Source organism: Centroberyx affinis, unplaced genomic scaffold (genome assembly GCF_046629955.1).
Source record: "Centroberyx affinis isolate AG114_WGS23_722 - 3 ecotype Tasmania unplaced genomic scaffold, CSIRO-AGI_Caff_v1 ptg002853l_1, whole genome shotgun sequence".
Classification (NCBI taxonomy): Eukaryota; Metazoa; Chordata; class Actinopteri; order Beryciformes; family Berycidae; genus Centroberyx; species Centroberyx affinis.
Genome location: NW_027280989.1, coordinates 62,379 through 86,648, shown reverse-complemented (window position 1 = coordinate 86,648; position 24,270 = coordinate 62,379). Strand labels below are relative to the sequence as shown.

At 38.3% G+C, this 24,270-nt stretch overlaps 1 protein-coding gene across 1 annotated transcript; it reads left to right on the top strand.

Moving 5' to 3' along the window:
• The first annotated feature begins 334 nt into the window (after positions 1-334).
• Positions 335-22,694, top strand: LOC139658213 (actinia tenebrosa protease inhibitors). Its single transcript, XM_071536285.1, has 10 exons — positions 335-376; positions 518-560; positions 2,263-2,454; positions 3,804-3,995; positions 5,397-5,588; positions 15,665-15,841; positions 20,603-20,794; positions 21,764-21,940; positions 22,092-22,136; positions 22,612-22,694. The coding sequence occupies exons 1-10, from the start codon at positions 335-337 to the stop codon at positions 22,692-22,694; spliced, it is 1,335 nt and encodes a 444-aa protein (XP_071392386.1).
• The last annotated feature ends 1,576 nt before the right edge of the window (positions 22,695-24,270 follow it).

Genomic DNA, 24,270 nt, shown 5'->3' with positions numbered 1-24,270 from the left:
GTTCCAGATGTGTCCTCCATGAACATGTTTGAATTTGCCATGTACTCTCATATTTAATGTTAATAAGAAGGGATAGATCACTAACCTGTTTTCCCCTATTCAAAACAGCACAACAAAGCATAACACAAAGCAAAAGATTTGAGTCCAGCCTACTGATGTCTCAGTAACAGATTTTGTGTATATGTATATTGCATTTTTTCATATTGCATATATTCTTTCAATATATCATTATATCAACTGACATAATAAGTCAGTCACAGCAAATGTACAAATGTATCTATGATACAAATGATCTTGTTTTGTAACATGGATCAATTATTTTGTTTCTAAGACGATGGTGACGAAGAGGAGGAGGACGAGCCAGACACTCCAGTTGGTGAGTAGACAAACATATAGCAGATCACCAACCTGTTTTCCCCTATTCAAAACAGCACAACAAAGCATAGCATAACACAAAGCAAAATATTTGAGTCCAGCCTACTGATGTCTCCGTGACAGATTTGATCTGTGTCTTCAGATACTTCACCCAGGGCTGACCAGCCACACACCCAGAAGAGGAGGTTAGTTGTGATGAGCGTGATCCAGCAGTGTCTGCAGCTCCACCTGACCATCATATGTCAAGTTCTGCTACTTCCAGATGTCTCTACCTGAAGTTGCCATGTACTCTGACATATGATTTCATTTAAAAAGGATGGTCCACTTTTGCTCATAAAGGCTCATAAAGATTAAAAGGTGCAGTCATTAATCCTAGTGTAAGATGAAAGCAAGAGCTTGCAGGCAGCATTGCCACATACAGTTGAGTTAAGATACCTCTATTGTACTTCATGAGAGTTTAAAAGTTCACAGAACATATATTACTTTACATTAGGCTACATACTTTCTTTGAAGTTAGGGTTTGGTTTATGTTCCAATTGTTTGTTTACAATTTTAAATTATGGGCTATGTGACTGTATGAGTATCTTAAAGCACTAACCTTGTTAAGGTTAATCTTATTATTATCATTATGTTCATGAATGTAATTTATGTTCATATTGTAATGGCCTTATATATTTTGTTTAATAAACAGTCACATGAATCATTAGTTTGACATTTATCATTTTTTCTAATGATTATACAGTATACCTCATGTTAAAAACAGATGGATGTTGCTACCTTAATCTAACTAACTTGTAAAGAGATGAGGGCTTTACTCCACTACAGGGAAATGGCTCTTTAAAAAGGTGTAGCCTATCCTTGATAGAAAATAGACATGTTTAAACCATTGCTTCCCAGAGACTGTGATGGGTGGAAATAGAAAACCTAATGTACATGGAATAGAAAACAGAATAGAATGATAGCTGCATATTGATACTGTTCTAGGCTGTAATCAACTTTAGTTGTTGTGGGTGGTCAGCATGGCACCTTTAGTTTAATTTAGTGCTGTATTATGTAAATATATATAGTATATTACATATAGTCAAGTATTATATATAGTATATTACATTCATAAATATACAAATGTAAAAACAACAACCTGGCCTTGAGTACAAACATTACAATGGATACTAACATGAGTTTTGGAATTCATTTTTGATTTATCTGAGCATAGGTTGAAGCAATGCAATGCATTGAACTTCATTAAGGCTCGCTATGCCATGGCCACCCCACACTAGCTCTGTGCCCCATCTTGGCCACCCCAGTCAAAATGTCCTGGACATGCCACTGTGCTGTTTGAGCCTGATTGTTTTGAGACTATGTCAGCCTGCAACTTCATCTCACCTCACTACTGTGTAGATGGCTGGAAACACACCAAATTGTGGCAATCCAGGAATAGCCAGGAGTTAGATTCTGTTATATTCCCTCTAAAACGAAAGTATATATATATTGGTTTAAACGTTTGTATTCTTGTTAGTGAAGTGTTTGAAACTACTTCCCTGCTGTGAAATCTATGAAGGGCGGGAATACTGAAAATTGACCATAAATGACACATTTTATTGCAGCAATGAAAAGAAGGAGTAGATCTCTGGTGATTGGGTTAGCTAAACATTACTTATGTGAACAGAGATAGTGCCTGGTGATTTGCACCAAATCGTAACTGTGTTCATCTTGCCATCTTATTCGGTAATTGAAACCAATAGTACATGACAGTGGAAATCTAGCCTACTTTGACTTTTAAATTAAAACATTTTCCTCTGCTTTCTGACCAGAATTAATAGTTTGCAGACCAGAGCATTGCCTTCATCCTTCTGCAAATAACTTATTTATATCTTTGTCATCCAACAGCATTCTGTAATTTGCCCCTTGACGAAGGCGAAGGCACAACCTTCACATTCTCTGTATATTATGACGCCACTGAGGATAAGTGCAAACCTTTCATATACAAAGGAGCAGGAGGAAATGCCAATCGTTTTGAGAATGAAAGACAGTGTGTGAGGAATTGTTCTGCCAGGGCAGAGGACGTCTACCCCATGGATGGTGAGATGACCTTATACAGCTGAAGTGAAAAAAAGATTAATATATTGATTCATCTTTATTAACCATGACACTGTCAGCTTTGAATATGCAAAATGTCCAATGTATCTTCAAAGACTCCTTAAATGAGGATGCATTTAGTCCAAATAGTTTGGCACCTGTCCTCCATTCTGGCTGTAAAGTGAGGACTTTGGAATATGAACTGACTACTGAGGTAGAGTTTTATGGCCTTAAGGAATATGAAAAGAAACATTACAGCACCAAGCCTCCCTGATCCCAACTCATTATTAAGTGAAGGGGGGGGGGGGGGGGGGCAGAGGAAGAGAGAGATTCTAATGCTGGGTTTCTTGAGGTCTATCTCAGCCAAATTTCAGGCAGGGATCCTTGTGTTGTTACATCTGGAGAGGAGCATGTTCATTATCTGACTGCAAAGCCTACTTTATCAGTGGCTGTGCTATTTTATAAAAAGTAAATGTCTCATTAACAACTATGTAGTAGTTAGACTCAAATCACTTTCAAATTTACTTTTTTTTATGAATTACTTTGACATGTCATTACTTCTTTAGAGGCTGTTGTAAGGACAGTTCTCAGCATCAAGTAGGCCTAATAGCAATATGCCACCAAGTGGTGAAAAAGCATAACAACTCAAGACACAGAAGAGCGTGTGAGAGAAAACACTCAAGGTCAACTTTTACAAACAGCTGGATAAAGTTTTGATCATGTCATTATACGTAGCTGTCTGAAGATGAGTTGTTTACACACAATTACACATAATGCATTAGTTGTTTTTACTGCTAGTACTAATACAACTAATACCACTAATAATGTACTGCTTTTCCTCCCTCACAGAAACCAAAGCTTGCCACTTTCATCAGAATAGTGGAGAATGCCATGGTCACTATTTGAGGTACTACTATGATCCTGTTAATGCAAAATGCAAAAAATTCCTTTGGACTGGCTGCAGTGGGAATGGAAACAGATTTGTTGACCATGCAAGCTGTGACGCTACATGTGCTGGTATCCATGGTGAGCACACATCTCTATATTATGTACAGTATAAATATATGTATATATGTATATATGTATTATATAATGGGGTTAGTTAAACATTACTTATGCGAACAGAGATAGCGCCTGGTGATTTGCACCAAATCATAGTGTAGTATGTGTTCATCTTGCCATCTTATTCTGTAATTGAAACCAATAGTACACAACAGTGGAAATCTAGCCTACTTTGACTGTTAAATTCAAACATTTTCCTCTGCTTTCTGACCAGAATTAATCGTTTGCAGACCAGAGCATTGCCTTCATCCTTCAGCAAATAACTTATTTATATCTTTGTCATCCAACAGCATTCTGTAATTTGCCCCTTGACGAAGGCGAAGGCACAAGCTTCATATTCTCTGTATATTATGACGCCACTGAGGATAAGTGCAAGCCTTTCATATACAAAGGAGCAGGAGGAAATGCCAATCGTTTTGAGGATGAAAGACAGTGCATGAGGAATTGCTCTGCCAGGGCAGAGGACGTCTACCCCATGGATGGTGAGATGACCTTATACAGCTGAAGTGAAAAAAAGATTAATGTATTGATTCATCTTTATTAACCATGACACTGTCAGCTTTGAATATGCAAAATGTTCAATGTATCTTCAAAGACTGCTTAAATGAGGATGAACTTAGTCCAAAGAGTTTGGCACCTGTCCTCCATTCTGGCTGTAAAGTGAGGACTTTGGAATATGAACTGACTACTGAGGTAGAGTTTTATGGCCTTAAGGAATATGAAAAGAAACACTACAGCACCAAGCCTCCCTGATCCCAACTCATTATTAAGTGAAAGAGAGAGAGAGAGAGAGACACACAGAGAGAGAGGGAGAGAGAAAAAGACCGAGGGGGAGACAGAGGAAGAGAGAGAGTGAGAGGTTGTCATCTAATGCTGGGTTTCATGAGGTCTACCTCAGCCAAATTTCAGGCAGGGATCCTTGCGTTATGTCTGGAGAGGAGCATGTTCATTATCTGACTGCAAAGCCTACTTTATCAGGGGCTGTGCTATTTTATAAAAAGTAAATGTCTCATTAACAACTATGTAGTAGTTAGACTCAAATCACTTTCAAATGTATTTTTTTTCTGAATTACTTTGACATGTCATTACTTCTTTAGAGGCTGTTGTAAGGACAGTTCTCAGCATCAAGTAGGCCTAATAGCAATATGCCACCAAGTGGTGAAAAAGCATAACAACTCAAGACACAGAAGAACGTGTGAGAGAAAACACTCAAGGTCAACTTTTACAAACAGCTGGATAAAGTTTTGATCATGTCATTATATGTAGCTGTCTGAAGATGAGTTGTTTACACACCATTACACATAATGCATTAGTTGTTTTTACTGCTAGTACTAATACAACTAATACCACTAATAATGTACTGCTTTTCCTCCCTCACAGAAACCAAAGCTTGCCACTTTCATCAGAATAGTGGAGAATGCCATGGTCACTATTTGAGGTACTACTATGATCCTGTTAATGCAAAATGCAAAAAATTCCTTTGGACTGGCTGCAGTGGGAATGGAAACAGATTTGTTGACCATGCAAGCTGTGACGCTACATGTGCTGGTATCCATGGTGAGCACACATCTCTATATTATGTACAGTATAAATATATGTATATATGTATATATGTATTATATAATGGGGTTAGTTAAACATTACTTATGCGAACAGAGATAGCGCCTGGTGATTTGCACCAAATCATAGTGTAGTATGTGTTCATCTTGCCATCTTATTCTGTAATTGAAACCAATAGTACACAACAGTGGAAATCTAGCCTCCTTTGACTTTTAAATTAAAACATTTTCCTCTGCTTTCTGACCAGAATTAATCGTTTGCAGACCAGAGCATTGCCTTGATCCTTCAGCAAATAACTTATTTATATCTTTGTCATCCAACAGCATTCTGTAATTTGCCCCTTGACGAAGGCGAAGGCACAAGCTTCATATTCTCTGTATATTATGACGCCACTGAGGATAAGTGCAAACCTTTCATATACAAAGGAGCAGGAGGAAATGCCAATCGTTTTGAGGATGAAAGACAGTGCATGAGGAATTGCTCTGCCAGGGCAGAGGACGTCTACCCCATGGATGGTGAGATGACCTTATACAGCTGAAGTGAAAAAAAGATTAATGTATTGATTCATCTTTATTAACCATGACACTGTCAGCTTTGAATGTGCAAAATGTCCAATGTATCTTCAAAGGCTGTTTAAATGAGGATGCATTAGACCAAATAGTTTGGCACCTGTCCTCCATTCTGGCTGTAAAGTGAGGACATTGGAATATGAACTGACTACTGAGGTAGAGTTTTATGGCCTTTAAGGAATATGAAAGGAAACACTACAGCACCAAGCCTCCCTGATCCCAACTCATTAAGTGAAAGAGTGAGAGAGAGAGAGAGGAAGAGAGAGAGAGAGAAAGAGAGAGAGAGAGAGAGAGAGAGAGAGAGAGAGAGGAAGAGAGAGAGAGAGATTGTCATCTAATGCTGGGTTTCTTGAGGTCTATCTCAGCCAAATTTCAGGCAGGGATTCTAGCGTTGTTATGTCTGGAGAGGAGCATGTCCATTATCTGACCGCAAAGCCTACTTTATCAGTGGCTGTGCTATTTCATAAAAAGTAAATGTGTCTCATTAACAACTATGTAATAGAATCAAATGACTTTCAAATGTACTTTTTTCCTGAAGTACTTTGACATGTCATTACTGCATTAGAGGCTGTTGTAAGGACAGTTCTCAGCATCAAGTAGGCCTAATAGCAATATGCCACCAAGTGGTGAAAAAGCATAACAACTCAAGACACAGAAGAGCGTGTGAGAGACAAGGCCGGTGGCGTTAGTTATGGGCAGGGGTGGGCTCAGCCCACCCAAACGTGCGTCTTGCCCACCCAATCAAAAGTAAAAAAAAAATTTTGTTTTGTTCAGCCAATGGAAAAATAGCAAAGAAAATACCAGTACCATTTCTAACTTCTGATCGGGTGGGCAGCCTACAGCCTGCCTCCAAAGTCACCCACTGCCCACCCCCCCAGAGCTCTAAAGCAGACCCGTCCGCTGCACAGAGTGTGGCCGTATTCATACCAAATCAGGCGTTGCGGCACTTCCCACAGGGTTGTGCGGAGGTGTGCCGGGGTGTGGGCGTGTTTATTTGTGCTTTAGAACGTAACCGCTGTGAAGCAATCAGAAAATATTTATTATTTTATTGAAAATATTATTGAATATTATTGAAAATATTATTATTATATCATATTTCTCTGATTCACCGGCTTTCTCACTACCACCGCTCCCTCTCTTCATTCACTCTCTAGCTCGCTCGACCACCGCTGCTCTCTCTCTCTCTCTCAATTCAATTCACTTCAATGGAGGTGGGCGTTTCAGCTGTGTACAAAAAGTAAAGGCGTCTGAAATAATGTTACTTCACTGTTCGACTAGAACACCAGAAAAAACGACATAAACAATTCAAGTTTGTATATATATAGAAAACAACTTTATTCAAACCAACACGTTACAACGTGTTATTTGATTTTCAAATAAATGTTTAGCACATTATACATCATACTTTGACAAGACAAAGTCCAGATCAGTCCCAGCAAGCTTAGGTAAAAGTGTCCATTGTTAGCAGCATCGAAGTTTAGCAGCATTATTCCACAAAGACTTGCATATCACATGGTCAAAGCTCGTCCGTAGCATCGTCCACTTCAGCATGCCCTCTGTACTGACCATTGGGGGAAGGATATTTAGCTCTGACGCGATGTACGACACAGGCAGAAAATACGATGCGGTTCCCTTTGCCAAGTCTCTCCCCTTGTAGCACCCACTCAACAAAGAAACGATAAGCAGCCAGACGATATTGTCTGCTGAGAGCAAAGACAGGAAAGAATGTGGTTATTCATCAGGAAGCTACTAGTACTGATCATATAGTGTAATGTTAGCAGCTATTGTAAACACAAAACACAGTGGTCATTGTAATAGCAAGTTAGCCTCCAAGTTAGACCTCCAGCGCTGGAAGAACCTACCATTATCCATTATGGGCAGAATATCCACCATTAAAATGACAATACTTCCTAAAATAAATTATCTATTTTCAATGATGCCAACTCAACCCACCGTCACCTGGTTCAAATCTCTAGACTCAATCATTTCCAAATTCTACTGGGTAAACAAGACACCGAGAATTAAATTGACCACTTTACAAAAACCAAAAGCACAAGGAGGCTTTGAAGCTCTGAATTTTTACCATTACTCTCTGGCAAATCAGCTTCAATATATATTCAAATGGATTCACCCTAACACATCAGAAAACACATGGTTAGATATAGAACACACAGTTTGTAAAGACATTCCGATTTCAGACCTACCATTCCTTAGCCAGACAATCAAACACCATCCTTGTTTCAAAACATTAACAATAGCAGCAGCTCTGACAGCCTGGTGGAAATTCCACAAAATCACAAATACCACCTTTGCACCATCCAAATTTACTCCCATCTGGAATAACCCTGACTTTACAATTAACAAGAAATCACTTAACTTCCACACATGGATTGAAAAAGGCATCACACAGCTTCAACATATCTTTCATAATAACACCCTGGTCTCATTCTCCCACTTGGTCCAGAAGTACGGCATCGGGAATAAACAATTTTTGGAATATCTGCAACTTAAATCATCCATCCAAACAAAACTTAACATTATGACCATTAACCTGGATCTCCCCCCTTCAACTTCAGAGCTAATTAACATCCCTTCCTCAAAAAAACTCCTCTCGAAAATATATAGAATAATATCACAATCTGACAAAACGCTATCCATACCATCAATAAAATGGGAACGAGACCTATCCATCACTCCTGATGCCGACTTCTGGAACCAAATCTGCAAAAACATCTATTTCATGACTAAAAATGCCAACCTACAACTCATACAGTATAAGGTACTCCACAGAATTCACCTCACTGGGCAAAAAATGTTTAAAATGGGATTTGCATCAGAAACCTGTTCACATTGCACACAAAATAACCTCGACAGCTGTTCACGGCACCTGGCACTGCACACCAATTAAACAATTTTGGAAAGACATCACTAAATCTTTATCCCTCTTCCTGGGCTGCCACATCCCACTATCCCCTCCCTTTGCTTACTAGGAGTATCGCCAAGAAAACTATCCTCATGAACTGGAAATCAAGGAACACCATATATATTACACATTGGAAAAATGTACTTATAGATTACATCTCTATGGAAAATGTATCCATCACCATCAAAAGCACTACAAGAGATCCACACTCCACCTGGTCATCTTTCATTAATTTCCTACAATCCTGATTCCATTACTCTTCTTGCCTGACTACCAACCATAACACGTTTGCATCTGTATCGAAATCTACACCTACACTCTCACCTAAACCTACATACATACACACATAAAGGGAGGAGGGAGAAAAGGGGGAAAAAACAAAAAAAGGAAACAGAATATAGGGGAAGGGGAGGAGGGAAGAAAAAAAAAAAACTTTGACTTTATTATTTTATTATTATTGTTACGATGGTTATTATGATTATCATCTTTTTTTCGACAGAACAACAGATTCTGAAGCTGCGCCCCAAAGACACAGAGAACATTGTTGTTGTTCACACTGTATCCCTAATTCGGATAGATAGAGATAAGGTTGAAAGTCGACAAAGTGGTCCTTTAAAAGACATCCGTAAAGATGATTGCTGGACGGAGCTTTCTCAGGCACGTGCTGGGGATGATTCACATCCTCCAAAGAGAAGGAGAACATTGAGTAAACACCTTGGTGAAAGTGTTGTGCTCTCAACTGTGGGTCATACAGATTCTGATGATCCCACCATCACCCCCTGTCAGTCTCTGAAAAGATCCCTGCTCAACATCCTTGACAGGGCCATTTCAGAAATGGAAAACAGATTTTCCAAGAAGAATGTAGACCTAATGACAGCCATATCCAGTCTTGCACCCAAATTTAGTGCATTTCTAGATTCCACCTTGTTGCGCCCTCTGCATGTGCTTGCTGGCACTGCGGCAGACGATGTGAGTCTGACTCTGAAAAATGAAATTCTTGTTGCAAAACCAATGTTGGTCAAGAAATGTCCAAATGAAACAGACCTGTCCACTGTGTGTAAACACCTGCAGGAGTATAAGGAAGCTTTTCCTGAGTTGCATAAATTGTATGTAACAGCCCTGGTAATTGGTGTGTCTTCAGCATCATGTGAGAATTTTTGCCAAGTGAAACAGGAGACTGATGTTGTAGATGGATGGATGGATGGATGGATAGATGGATAGATGGATTGATAGAAAGATAGGAAGATAGATAGATAGATAGATAGATAGATAGATAGATAGATAGATAGATAAAAATAATTAAAGAAATGGATATATGACTGATCTACTGTACATATGGATTTTCAGGTTGCTGTTGGATGTACCTAAGTGAAAAAAAGAGAAAACAAAAGTCTTATAAATGTTGTTCTGATTTTGCCCTGTTGGACTATCTATCTATCTATCTATCTATCTATCTATCTATCTATCTATCTATCTATCTATCTAATACAGTATAGTTACATTGAAGATAGTTGATTTAGTTGTTTTCTTTGTCACTTTTCAGTTTGAGTTTGAATAAGACTGCCTTTTAGTTTTGTAAATATTGGCTATGGTGAGAAGTCTCACTGGATTAGGTTTTAATTTTATTTGAGAACTAAACTCATCCAATGAAAAGAAATGAAAGAAAATGTGACATAAATTGATATTTCTGTTTTAATTTCCTTCTGTATTTATTTACCTTTGTTTTAATTCCCCTATTTATTTACTTTCCCATTTAATTTTCCATTTTATTTATTAAGGACTACTACAGGACTATTTACTTCTTACTTTCATGTGGACACTCTGACTGACAGTGTGTTTCAATTAGCTGCATACATGGACACAGAGGTTGACCCTTTTGTTTTCAATAATTTAGAGGTGTGGCTCATCGCCTGAACATGTCTGTATACCACACAAATAATGCTGGGACAGTTGGGTGCCCTCCTCATATGCTGCCTGCGGAAGCTCTGGAAAGTTTTTTGGTTGCGGGTTTGTCTATCGGTGACATTGCAAGGTTTTTTGGGGTTGGTGAAAGAACAATTCACCGTCGGATGACGGTGAAGTGTGAAGAGGTCTCGGGGTGGGTTGCTGTTGCGGTAAGTTACAGAATTTTATGTATTTGTCTGTAAGAATTAAAAAATATAGCAAGTGGTGTTCAGTGTTGGGCAAGTTACTAAAAATTAGTAAATATTGTAGTTACAGTTACTAGTTACTTCTCTCAAAAAGTAATTGAATTACTTTACCAATTACTGCATAATAAAAGTAATTAGTTACTAGGGAAAGAAACTTTTGCGTTACTTTTAAATGTCTGCTTCAATTCTCTTATTACACATAGCTATATTATTTTAGTTTTGCTGTGGGACAAGACAACTGTCAAATTTTATCTATCATTGTACCCATTATCACTATGATGAAAAGTAAGTAGTGGAACAAGAAAACACAATAGATATGTTTTGATAGGCGTATTTATTGTAGCCTCGACAGGCCTTCAAATCAAGCATTAGTACACTGTGTGGTCTAAGTTATCGGACCGGTAGTGTTGCCAACTCTTTTCCAAGGAAAGTAGCTATTGGCTGCTCAGAAAGTTGCTAGAAGTCGCCAGATGATGTCATACGTTAATTTGCATATCAATATATAATGCTGCACTTGTTATGCATGCCGCGGCGTAGCCCGTTTTAATATAAGTACTGACTCCGCCCACCCGGGCCAGTTTCGGCGTACGCTGGTAACAATTACAAGTGGACCCTATGCTATAGTCGCTGCTTTCAGCAGGGGGAGGGAGCTACGCGCTGTGATCATCAGACCTCTCTGGATTAGACAAGCAAGCAGAGAAAACCGGCATCAGCCATACCAATTTATTGCCAAATGCTTTGGGATTCAACACATTAACATTGCTTCCCATGGTCAGAAAAAGTCGCCAGATTTGTCGCTAGTCGCTTTTGAGAAATAAAGTCGCCAGGGAGGTTGGTAGTCTTTTGATTCACTTGCACCACTGTAAAGTTGGATGATCATAAACCGGATAATCCAGTAACGAGTAACGAGTCCATTTAAATTTCAGTAATTGTAATTGCATTATTAATTTGAAAAAGTAATTAATTACATTACTAGTTACTGCTAAAAGTAGTGGAATTACAGTAATGTGTAACTTTGTAATGCGTTATTCCCAACACTGGTGGTGTTACACTGAAATCTGTGTGCCGTCAAAACGTAAGCCAATGTAGCTATATTGTTATGATTGTTGAATATTTATCTACAGCTATCAGGGATTGTTTAGAATGTACTTCTGTCTGTCATAGTTTGGTAGTGCACTGGATATTTTACCAACTTTTGTGTTTAACGATACTAGTGCAGTGCCCGTTCAAAACATGCCTGTTCAGAATAGGCCGATTGCTTGGCCTCCGGTATTGCTGCTTGCAGTTTTCGAACCACTCATCCAAACAACTTCACACTCGATACTGCGCTTCCAGTCGCTTGCTTTGAGCCCCGCTGCTGCACAGAGCACTGTTCACTTGTTTATTCAAAGTTTATTAATATTGAATGTGTCGCGTGTCCAATCCGACACTACACGTCCTTGGGTCCCCAGCAATACACCTGCCAAGTGTGAAGTAGATTGGACAAACGGTTCGAGATATGCGAAGGACACACATACAGACAGACATTCCTTGCTTTATAGTATGATGTTTATTTTTAATACACTCCATGGTGCTTTGTTGCTAAATTAGTTGCCTTGTCTGGAGAGATGTGTCCGCTAACGTAGCATGAGAATGAGAAATGGATACGGTAGTTTATGGTATTTCAGTCCGATTAGCATCGGGTATCGATTTAGCTCCAGTCCCAATGAGGCGGAGTTTGATGCGGGCCTGTGAATACGAGGAAGCCTGTTGAACGACAACAGTTAGCAATCGTCTAGTTAACCAGGTCCCGAAAGGACAAACCTACTATGATCGAGGTTAGGGGCTAGTGCCGTTAGTGGCATGCTAATCTAGCGTTAGCGTTAGCTAAGGTTATGTGAGCCAGAGGAGCTACTCTGGCTCACTTTGCGGATACATCTCCTTACTAGACAGCTGCACCTGTAACATGGCAAAACTCGAACAGTACTTTGTATATCGGGGACTCTGGTCACCGCGGACATTTCACTTCTAACGCCAAATGAATGGAAGGGAGTTACTGGCTGATGAGATGTAACATTTCATGTTCTGTCTTTGCACCTAACGTTAGTCTGGCAACTCTTGTCTTGTAATCGGCTGGATATAGACAGTTGTATGTCCAAATGGTAGACAGCATGGGACATAACCATATGTTTGCCGGTGTTGTGACTATATTTGTATCCCCTGAAGATGAGTTCTTCTTTTGCACACATCACACATCAATTTGATGTATTTGAACGTAATAACTATGTCTGGTGTGGATTTGTTTCCTATCGCTAGCCAGTACAACGGCAATTGTAAGACACTTCATGGAATAACATGACAGCAGCTATCCAAGTAGCCAGCGAAAAGCTACCGACACCTACTGTGTTGACGAGCTTACTAGACAACCTCAAAACACCGGCACCGGTGAACTTCAGGCTAAAAATGAATCAAACAAATCATACGCAGGGTTGGCGAGTAACGGAATACATGTAACGTCGTTACGTATTTAAAATACAAAATATGAGTAACTGTATTCCGTTACAGTTACAGTTTAAATTGGTGGTATTCTGAATACAGTTACTGTCTTTAAAAATAGATTACTTGAAGGGATTACTTTATGTTTGTTTTGTTTTATTTGCTCTAAAATTCATATGAGGCACGCATTTCCCATAAACAGATTTAAAAAATATGCAACAATTTGTGCGCGCACGGTGCACCTGCCACACACCACAAGACAATGGCAATGTCGGAGGAGACACACAGCCAGGACACTCTCAGGAATGCATTTTTGACATAGAAATATAAAGAACATTTTACTTACAAACAGGGGTTAAAGTGGGCCGGAACGATCCGGAACGGCGTTCCGGCGCCTTCACAAGTCCATTTTCTCATGCAGTGAAAAACAAATTCATAACTGATAACGTAGCGACGCGAAAAAAAGGACACTGACAGCGCACAGCCAGACAAGACAGAGCAGCACCGTGCAGCAGCGAGTTATTCAGACCATCTGAATAGCGAGAAATATACACAAATCTGTTATATTGTAATTTATTCCCATGCATGCTGCTCAGAGTAATCTCAGTCAGTGGCTCTTCTGCGTCTCTCCCTCTCCTCTCGCGCCATGCGCACGCAGGCAGTAGTGAGAGTGAGTTGCTATGGTTACGGGGACGCTCTGTGTCTGTCGCTCTGAAACTTTCTCGCGATTCCCAATAATAGGTTTTTAGGTTAGTATGCCTATGCAAAATCATGAATATAAGCACCTCAATGCTGAAATCTAGTAATATAACATAATTTTACATTTTTGGTTAACATTATACAGGGTTGCTGTTTCTTGACTTAATCCAAGAGGTTAGGTGGTGTAGAAATGCAGGACATTTGTTTTAAATTACTATTTTTTTCTTTAATGTTTGTCTAATGTGTTTTACTCTACTTGATGCTGCGGTTAACTGATGCTGTGGAAATTAAAGAAAGGGTAAAGGAAAACTGAAGACTTTGTTCTCTGGTGGATGCCATTTTTCTTTAGACAGTATCAGTTGCAGGACAAAACATACCACATTTGTGTTTACATACTTGCATAACTTGCCTAACCCTGTGCGAAACACTCCGGCAGGTAACGTTAGATATCGTTTTTATGGGATAAAAATTTGTCCGCTATGGCTATCCAGAAAGACAACATAGCCGCCACAACCACATACACACTCACGGTGAGAAAGTATGAACAACACACTGAAATTTCAACCTACCAGTCAGAGACATCCTGCTGTAACCGTGTCTGTAAAACTTCGGCAGCTGCCTCCTCTTGTTCGGTTGACAGATTCCGCCTCAAAAATGTACTGTTTTACATGTTGTGTCACAGAGTTTTCTTCTAGAAGGAGCTGCCATGTTGGTTTTGGAGTTTTTCCGAAGCACCCTCCCCCCTCACCCAGCCAATCAGGCGGCCAATCAGAGCAGCGCCTCATTATCCTGGCATCCCCGCCCACTCAGAACAGACCGCTCCTTTTCAAACCAAACACTTCTCCTTCCTAGCCTGGGCACCGGTGTGGGAGCAAGGCATGTATAGTCGATCTAAGCACTCTGATGCCGATCAACCAATAGGCTAAAAGTTCACCCCATGACACACTTTGAATGACAGCCCCCTCATTTGCATAATGAAGCAGAAATGCATAAACAAATGTAAATGTAAAAAGAAAATACAGAAATAAATAAGTTTGTGGAAATAAATAGGGGAAAAATTCAAAGGGAAAATAATACATAAATAAATACATAAATAAATAAATACATTTAAAAATGAAAAAATTAATAAATAAAATGGAAAATTAAATGTGAAACTAAATAAATAGAACAAAGGTACAAAGGTAAATATATACAGAAGCAAATTAAAACAGAAATATCAATTTATGTCACATTTTATCAATTAATTAATGCCTACATTTATTTTTAATATTATTTTTGGTGCATTTAATGGCATTTTAATTTATTTATTGAGTCATTTATTTATTTATTTATTTTTGATTTTGGCAGTTACGGTCCTCCATATAGGAGAGGCCTGAGGGCACAATGGCAGGAGCTTGCATCTGATCTTGACTCTGACAACCCTGCCAGCTGTCATTTTGCTAGATTTTTGTGCCTTCTGGCCAGGGATTCGAACGGGCAACCTTCGGACTACTAGTCTGCTTCTCTAACCTCTGGGCTACCTACCGCCCAAGTTGCCCACCTATTATTTCTACCAGCCCACCTAAATATAGCAGGCTAAAACCGGCACTGGTGAGAGAAAACACTCAAGGTCAACTTTTACAAACAGCTGGTTAAAGTTTTGATCATGTCATTATACGTAGCTGTCTAAAGATGAGTCATTTACACACAATTACACATAATGCATTAGTTGTTTTTACTGCTAGTACTAATACAACTAATACCACTAATAATGTACTGCTTTTTCTCCCTCACAGAAACCAAAGCTTGCCACTTTCGTAAGAATAGTGGAGAATGCAATGGTCAGTGTTTGAGGTACTACTATGATCCTGTTGATGCCAAATGCAAAAAATTCCTTTGGACTGGCTGCCTTGGGAATGGAAACAGATTTTTTGACCAAGAAAGCTGCAACGCTACATGTGCTGGTATCCATGGTGAGCAGACATCTCTACATTATGTACAGTATATATATATATACGTATATGTATATTGCATTTTTTCATATTGCATATATTCTTTCAATATATCATTTTATAACTGACATAATAAGTCAGTGACAGCAAATGTACAAATGTATCTATGATACAAATGATCTTGTTTTGTAACATGGACGGATCAATTATTTTGTTTCTAAGATGATGGTGACCAAGAGGAGGAGGATGAGACAAACACTCCAGTTGGTTGGTAGACAGACATAATAATGTTAAATGGTATGTTGTTTGTTCTTTGAATGATCCTGAGATCCTTTAGATACAGAGAGAGATAATGCTAAGAAATTGTCTGACAAGTTTGGTCTTTTAAATGATGGAGAATTGTATTGTAAATTAAGAAATAGAGTGACAAATTTGAATAAGAGCAAAAAGAAGATTTTTTATAGACAAAGAATATGTGTTGCCAAACATTATAGAAAAAACTTTGGAGGGTTTTCAATGAAATCATGGATACGAAATCAGATGGTGGTGCCTCCTTTGTTGAGGCTGATGTTGTTGTTGTTTTTTTAACTAAGCCATGTGATATTTCTAATTATTTCAATGAGTTTTTTACTGGTGAGGTCAATACACTACGGCAAGAGATGCTCTCTGTTGATGTCTCAAATTTGTGTGCATTCATTATGGATGATATTATGAAGGAAAAGAGTTGTAAATTTGAATTTCAACATGTGAGAGTTGAAGATGTTGAGAGGTTGTTGAAATCTCTACCTGATGATTCATCCTTGGGGTTAGATACACTTGATAATAGGCTACTGAAAATTAGTGCTAGCGTTGTTTCTACTCAAATTTGTCATATATTTAATAGATGCTTGATAAGTGGGATATGTCCCAAAATGTGGAAACAAGCTAAAGTCATTCCAATACCTAAGCATTCCAAATCAATTTTTAATGGCCCTAACAGCAGGCCTATAAGTATACTCCCGGTCCTTAGGAAGGTGCTGGAAAAACTTGTGTTTCTGCAAATTCAAAATTATAATTAATGATTTGAGTACCATGTAAATATTGTTCTACAAGTACAGCCATGGTTCAAATGACAGATGATTGGCTTAAGGAATTGGATAACTCTAATTTGGTTGGAGCAGTAATGTTAGATTTTAGTGCTGCTTTTGACCTAATTGATCATGTACTTTTGATAGAAAAATTTAAATGCTACGGGTTTATGCCATCTGCAGCTTCATGGATGGAAAGTTATTTACACATGAGATCTCAAAAAGTTTATTTTAATGGGCAGGATCTGGGGTTCCCCATGGAAGCTGCCTGGGACCACTCCCTTTTTCCTATTTTTACAAATGATCTTCCTTATGCAATCAAAGATGCAAATATAGCTTTATATGCTGATGATGCTACCCTGTATTATGGTGCATCTAGTTGTCAAGATTTAAACAAAGTCCTGTCCTTGGAGTTGACCAGAGTGAATGCCTGGGTGTGTAGGAACAAACTTGCTCTGAATATTTTGAAATCTAAGACCATGATATTTGGGTCTCAGATGATATTTGGATATTTGGGTCTCAGATGTCTAAAAGAGAAATTAAAAAATGACAGCTTGAGCAAAATAGGGCTGCTAGACTGGCTCTTGGCTGCCCTATATGGACTAGTGTAAACCAGTTGCACTCAAGCCTTTCATGGCTCCCAGTAAAGGAGCGGCTATTATCTAGCCTACTTCTTCTAATTAGAAATGCCACTATCACCAGGAATCCTGTCAATTTTTATTATCAGTTAGAATACAGTGTTGATTTACATGGTTACTATACAAGAAGTGTAAGTATGAATCTATTAGTTGCCCCTATAGACCGAGATTAAACTTCTTGAAAAGAACTGTGTTATACAGGGCTGTAGCTCAATGGAATAAGCTGCCAGTTTATGTATACGCTCTGCAAATGGTAAATTGTCTTTTAAAAAGAGTTTGAAAAATTAATTTTCTGGTGATAAAAGGGTGAATAATTGTTGATTTCTGGTTGTATGTTGGTGCATTTGTATGTGTGTTTGACTGATATTCTTTTTATTATTGTACTCTTGTATTTGACTTTGTTTTTCTTTTTGTCCTCCTGTTGTATGGACCCCAGGAAGACTAGCGGTGGCTCTGTCATCAGCTAATGGGGTTCTTAATAAACAATAAACAATAAACAATAAAGCAGTGTCTGTATAATGCATTGTTTCACATTGAATTCAGTTTAGCTGAAATGACAAGCTAAACAGTCTTGAGTTAGAATGCCTTTCAGTTTAATTTTGCATTTTTTTCATATTGCATTTTTTTTTTTTACATATTACAAAAAAAAAAAGACACATCCTGGTACAGATCCATATTTTCTGTATAGTTTATACATAGCCTTCTGCCATGTGCAATACCCCTCTTCAATACAGCTGACAAAGTGAGAATAAGGGAAAATCAACATTAGTCTGAACTGTAATAAACATGAACTGAAAGAACACGCTGTGGGAGGAAACACACTTGTAGCTGAAAAACAAAAGGTCAATGTAAGGTAATGTGTGAGTGTGACGCACATGAATCTTGTGGTTTGTATGTGTGAAGACAGTTTGAGGTGAACTTTTGTGTGTAACATTCAGAGTCAGGACAGTATAAGAAGGGTTAGAAATGGCAGTTTGGGTCCTTTTTGCAGCGGAGCACTCAAAATACTTTTTCCTATAATTCAAGTGAAATGGTTTTTGCCTTACATGACAAAAAGGGGGGCAGAATATCTCATTTACAACCTCTGAGTCTGATCAAGTCATCCCGAGTCTGGGTGCTAATTCCCAGACCAAACTTACTTGTGTGTAAAACAATCAACAGATTTTAGGGGGGCTTGGAAATAAGAAGAGTGAAGTAGCTGACTAATTAGAATGAGGTAGAATGAGTTTTATAAAGGTTCTTATTTACCGTGTCTAGTTGCAGGACAAGAACCAAGTTGAAATAGGGGTGACTCCCCCACATTAGGCTTGAGAGCACAAGCTAGGTTGATAGGCCTTGGTCAATTCACTGCCAGGGTTAGAGTGAATAAGATTGAAGTGAGACTTCAATCTGGGTGATCAAGCAAAGCAATATTAAATATAGGATTCAAGATAATCATAATATTTTCCAACACTATTGGTGAATATCAAACCAATATAGAGTAATGTGATCAACACTGAGAGGAAGATGTCATTCCCTGCCATAAACTTAAGTTTCAATGAGGGTGTCACCTAGCCAGAGAGACGTTTTAGTGAAACATCGGTCCAAAGGTCAATAATGACAATGATGACCCACTCCCACTGTAGTTTACAACCCTCGCTCACTCCAGGAAAGAGAGCACAAAGAGAAGCAGCAACATGAAACACCTTCTAGTTTTGGGGATTGCTTTCGCAACAGTCGGCATCAGCTATTCTGCCGTTCCAGGTACGTGAAACAGTTTTCTTCTTAAATTACAGTTAATTTAAAACCACAGCCATGGGTCAGTTAATAATAACTTTCAGAATACGCTTCGCTATCAAGACATGGCCTCATCTTTACTGAAAAATGAGTCGGGTGTGATCAGGTGTATAGCCTTGTGTATTACTGCTGTTTTGAGCATAACACAAAACTATTGTTTTTCATATGTTTTCTAGCATTTTGACCATCTTTCATTCATTTAAACAACCATATACAGTATGTAACATTTCAGTTTCACTGAAACTACAGCAGTGAGACAAAGCTTCACCTTCGGTCCTTTATGAGTCGTTGTTACTCGTGGCTAAACGGCAGTTACACTGGCAGTTAGGCTTCACTTTTTCTGTAACATACTGTGGACTTAATAAACTGTAGACTGAATCATAAATAGGAATGATGTCAGCATATTTTTATGTGGCAAATTTACAAAATCCATTCAATTTATGCAGAATCCATTATTTAAGTTAGACTTGGTGGAAAAAAATTTTTTTGGGGGGTTTTGGTCCATTATGCAAATCCAGGCTGCATCTCTGAGAGGGAAGTAATTATTGTATTTTACTTTTTCACTTACTTTATTTTTATGTTGTGACTTGCACCTGGGGCAGAAAATGACTGCCTCTAGACAGTGTAGGCTTGACCAAAGAAATAAGATGGTATATATAGGTCTACTGTCCTGGAAATGCTATTTACACAGTGGTAATGATTGTGTTAAACTGACTCGATAATTCCTTCCTCTTTAATTCCAGTCTTCTGAGCACTGAGATCATTGCTGTCTGGGCTTGATTGTTTTGAGACTATGTCAGCCTGCAACTTCATCTCATCTCACTACTGTGTAGATGACTGGAAACACACCAAATTGTGACAATCCAGGAATAGCCAGGAGTTCTCCGTTAGATTCCCTCCAAAACTAAAGTGTATATTGGTTTAAGAGTTTGTAATCTTTCACTGTTAGAGGGAGAGTCTGAAACTACTTCCCTGCTGTGAAATCTATGAAGGGCGGGAGTGCTGAAAATTTACCATAAATGACACATTTTATTGCAGCCATAAAAAGAAGGAGTGGATCTCGGGTGATGGGGTTAGTTAAACATTACTTATGTGAACAGAGATAGCGCCTGGTGATTTGCACCAAATCATAGTGTACTAACTGTGTTCATCTTGCCATCTTATTCTGTAATTGAAACCAACTTTGACTTTAAAATTCAAACATTTTCCTCTGCTTTCTGACCAGAATTAATAGTTTGCAGACCAGAGCATTGCCTTCATCCTTCTGCAAATAACTTATTTATATCTTTGTCATCCAACAGCATTCTGTAACTTGCCCCTTGACGAAGGCGAAGGCACAACCTTCACATTCTCTGTATATTATGACGCCACTGAGGATAAGTGCAATCCTTTCCTATACAAAGGAGCAGGAGGAAATGCCAATCGTTTTGAGAATGAAAGACAGTGCATGAGGAATTGCTCTGCCAGGGCAGAGGACATCTACCCCATGGATGGTGAGATGACCTTATACAGCTGAAGTGAAAAAAAGTTAATTAATTAATTCATCTTTATTAACCATGACACTGTCAGTTTTGAATATGCAAAATGTTCAATGTATCTTCAAAGACTGCTTAAATGAGGATGAACTTAGTCCAAATAGTTTGGCACCTGTCCTCCATTCTGGCTGTAAAGTGAGGACTTTGGAATATGAACTGACTACTGAGGTAGAGTTTTATGGCCTTTAAGGAATATGAAAGGAAACACTACAGCACCAAGCCTCCCTGATCCCAACTCATTATTAAGTGAAAGAGAGAGAGAGAGAGAGAGAGAGAGAGAGAGAAAGAGAAAGAGAGAGAGAGAGAGAGAATTTGAATTCTAAAACACCTTTATATCTACAAGTCCAGGTAAAAACAATAACACGCAGATAAAATCAGATCGTTATCACATCAAAGGAAAAACATGAGTCAGCCAATATATTAATAACAATAATGATATTAGAGAGAGAGAGAGAGAGAGAGAGGAAGAGGGGGGGGGGGGGGGGGGGGGGGGGGGGGGGGGAGAGACAGAGGAAGAGAGAGAGATTGTCATCTAATGCTGGGTTTCTTGAGGTCTATCTCAGCCAAATTTCAGGCAGGGATCCTTGAGCTGTTATGTCTGGAGAGGAGCATGTTCATTATCTGACTGCAAAGCCTACTTTATCAGTGGCTGTGCTATTTCATAAAAAGTAAATGTGTCTCATTAACAGCTATATAATAGAATCAAATCACTTTCAAATTTACTTTTTTCATGAATTACTTTGACATGTCATTACTTCTTTAGAGGCTGTTGTAAGGACAGTTCTCAGCATCAAGTAGACCTAATAGCAATATGCCACCAAGTGGTGAAAAAGCATAACAACTGAGTATAACAAATGAGTCGTTTACACATAATGCATTTGTTGTTTTTACTACCAATACTAATGTACTGCTTGTTCTCCCTCACAGAAACCAAAGCTTGCCACTTGCGTAAGGATATCGGTAAATGTGGTGGTAATCATTTGATGTACTACTATGATTCTGTTCATGACAAATGCAAAAAATTGCTTTGGACTGGCTGCGGTGGAAATGGAAACAGATTTGTTGACCAAGCAAGCTGCAACGCTACATGTGCTGGTATCCATGGTGAGCACACATCTCTACATACGTATATATATTCTTTCAAAATACTGTATAATTTTATAACTGACATAAATAGTTGATGACAACACTGTTGCAAGATAATACAAGTGATCTTGTTTTGTAACATGGACGGATCAATTATTTTGTTTCTAAGACGATCGTGACGAAGCGGAGGAGGATGAGCCAGACACTCCAGTTGGTGAGTAGACAGACATAAAGCAGTGTGTATACAGTATATAATGCATTGTTTCACATTGAATTCATATTTAGCTGAAATGACAAGCTAAACAGACTCGGGTCAGAATGCATTTCAGTTTAATTTTGTATTTTTTTCATATGGCATTTTCTTTTTACATATTACAAATAAAAAATGACACTGATACAGATCCATGTTTTCAGTACCTATTTACACAGAGCCTTCTGCCATGTGCAATGCATTAAAGGCTATTCTAATGTTGAGTTCTAGAGTAAACATGTTTGGTTTTGCCCATCATAAATCTTCACTTTCATCAAACATTTATCTTTGTTGCCTGTTACCTGGTTCTGACACATTGTAACAGGTTCCAACTCCCTGCATAACAAATAGATGTATATTATGTGGTGAATAATCTACTCAGTGGACGTATGTGAATCCCTTCTCTGTTGTAAAAATATTGTCCTCTTTATCGTCACAGCAATCATCTGTGGAGTTTTGCTTGGGATCATTGGTGCCATCATCATCATAGTTGTAGTCGTCTTGACTGTCAAGTCAAAGTAAGGCAATATTTGTTTTTCCTCTCTTCGTTTTAGTCTTGGTGGACAAAAGAATTTTCTCCTCATTTTATTTCTCAAGAATATGAGTATATATATATGTTAGATAATGTTTATTTAATTTTTTATATTACTAATTGTATTTCCTAGGGATAAACCAAAAAATGCACCGAGGAAAACTAAGGAAGCCCAGGCTGAATCTCCTCTTCAGGATAAGGGGATCGAACTGGCATAGAAGATTGAACAGAGACTTCTGTGGCCACATCTGGGGTTTCTATGGGCTGGGCTGTGTGTAGTAACACCACTAGTCTTGATACTAAACATCCAAAAGAGTATCAGGGTTTGTCCATCTCTATTACATGTGCTTTGGTCTAGATGACTATCAGAGACTAAAAAATATGAGATCCAAAAGTGTTTTTCTTAGCTGTCCTTTATTTTAATTTAGTAATTCAAAATTATTCAGATCTGTCACAGTGTAGCCTAAAAAGACAAACTACCACATACCACTTGTAGAAGCATTCATTGATTTAGAAGAATGTTCATGCTCAAACAATATAGGAGCAGAAGTGCATCCTTAAACCTTCAGAGACTCATCAGTGAAGGTTTCTGCAACACTCTCCTTCATGAAACACGTGTTATTGTGATAAATTTGAAAGCATGACGTTTAGTGACAGAGATTATCAGTCAACACTTAACAAGAAATACTTCATCAAAACACTACGATTATTGTTGCTTAAATAAGATTCCATCAGTGATGGGCAATTGATGGCTCTTTAATTTAGTCTGCCGAATTTAGTCGACCAATTACTATCCGCTGTGTGCAGAGATAGGTGCAATTGTCTAAAATTGTTTTAACCTTGATGTCAGGAACCTTAGAATTATTTCAGTTTTCAAAATGCAACTGCATTATTATACATTACCTGGCCCAGTGATTTGTTGAACACCATCTGAAGTCTTTTGAATGTAAGTATCAATTTAAAACCCAACACATGAATTTAGGTAAATGCATATAGTGCATATATTCAGTCCCCACTATAATAACTGGTATGATGGACACAGTATAACAGAAAATGTCAGCATCCTGCTCAGAATTTGTGAATCTTTTGTTTTAGGTTTTGAAGATTCTGGTGTAAAGTTTCAAAACGCAAGCTTTTCCGTTCTTTTTCCACATTCTTTTTTAAATTCATGACCGAGAGGTGATACCATGTTCATACTTTGTTTTTTGTGATTTAAATGTATTATGTTTGATGTGTGATGTTTTGCAGACTAATCATCAAAACGCCTTGTTTTATAGAGAATGTGCTGTTTGAGTTCCAAAAGGTTTTTTTTTTATTATTTAGGTGGTATCATTATCCTTAAAATATTTTGATTATTGTTTAATATGTTTTAGTACTTGTGGTCTAAAAGCATTCTGATGTGAGACAGTGTTGATTAGCAAACTAATCATCACAAGGCTTTGTGTTATAGCTGTCTCTGTGCTGTTTGAGTTGCAAAAGGGTTTTTCTAAGTTAGGTGGTTTGATTAATTAAGTCGATTTGATTTGATTAAGTCTACCACCATCACTGATCCAATGGTCAACTTGT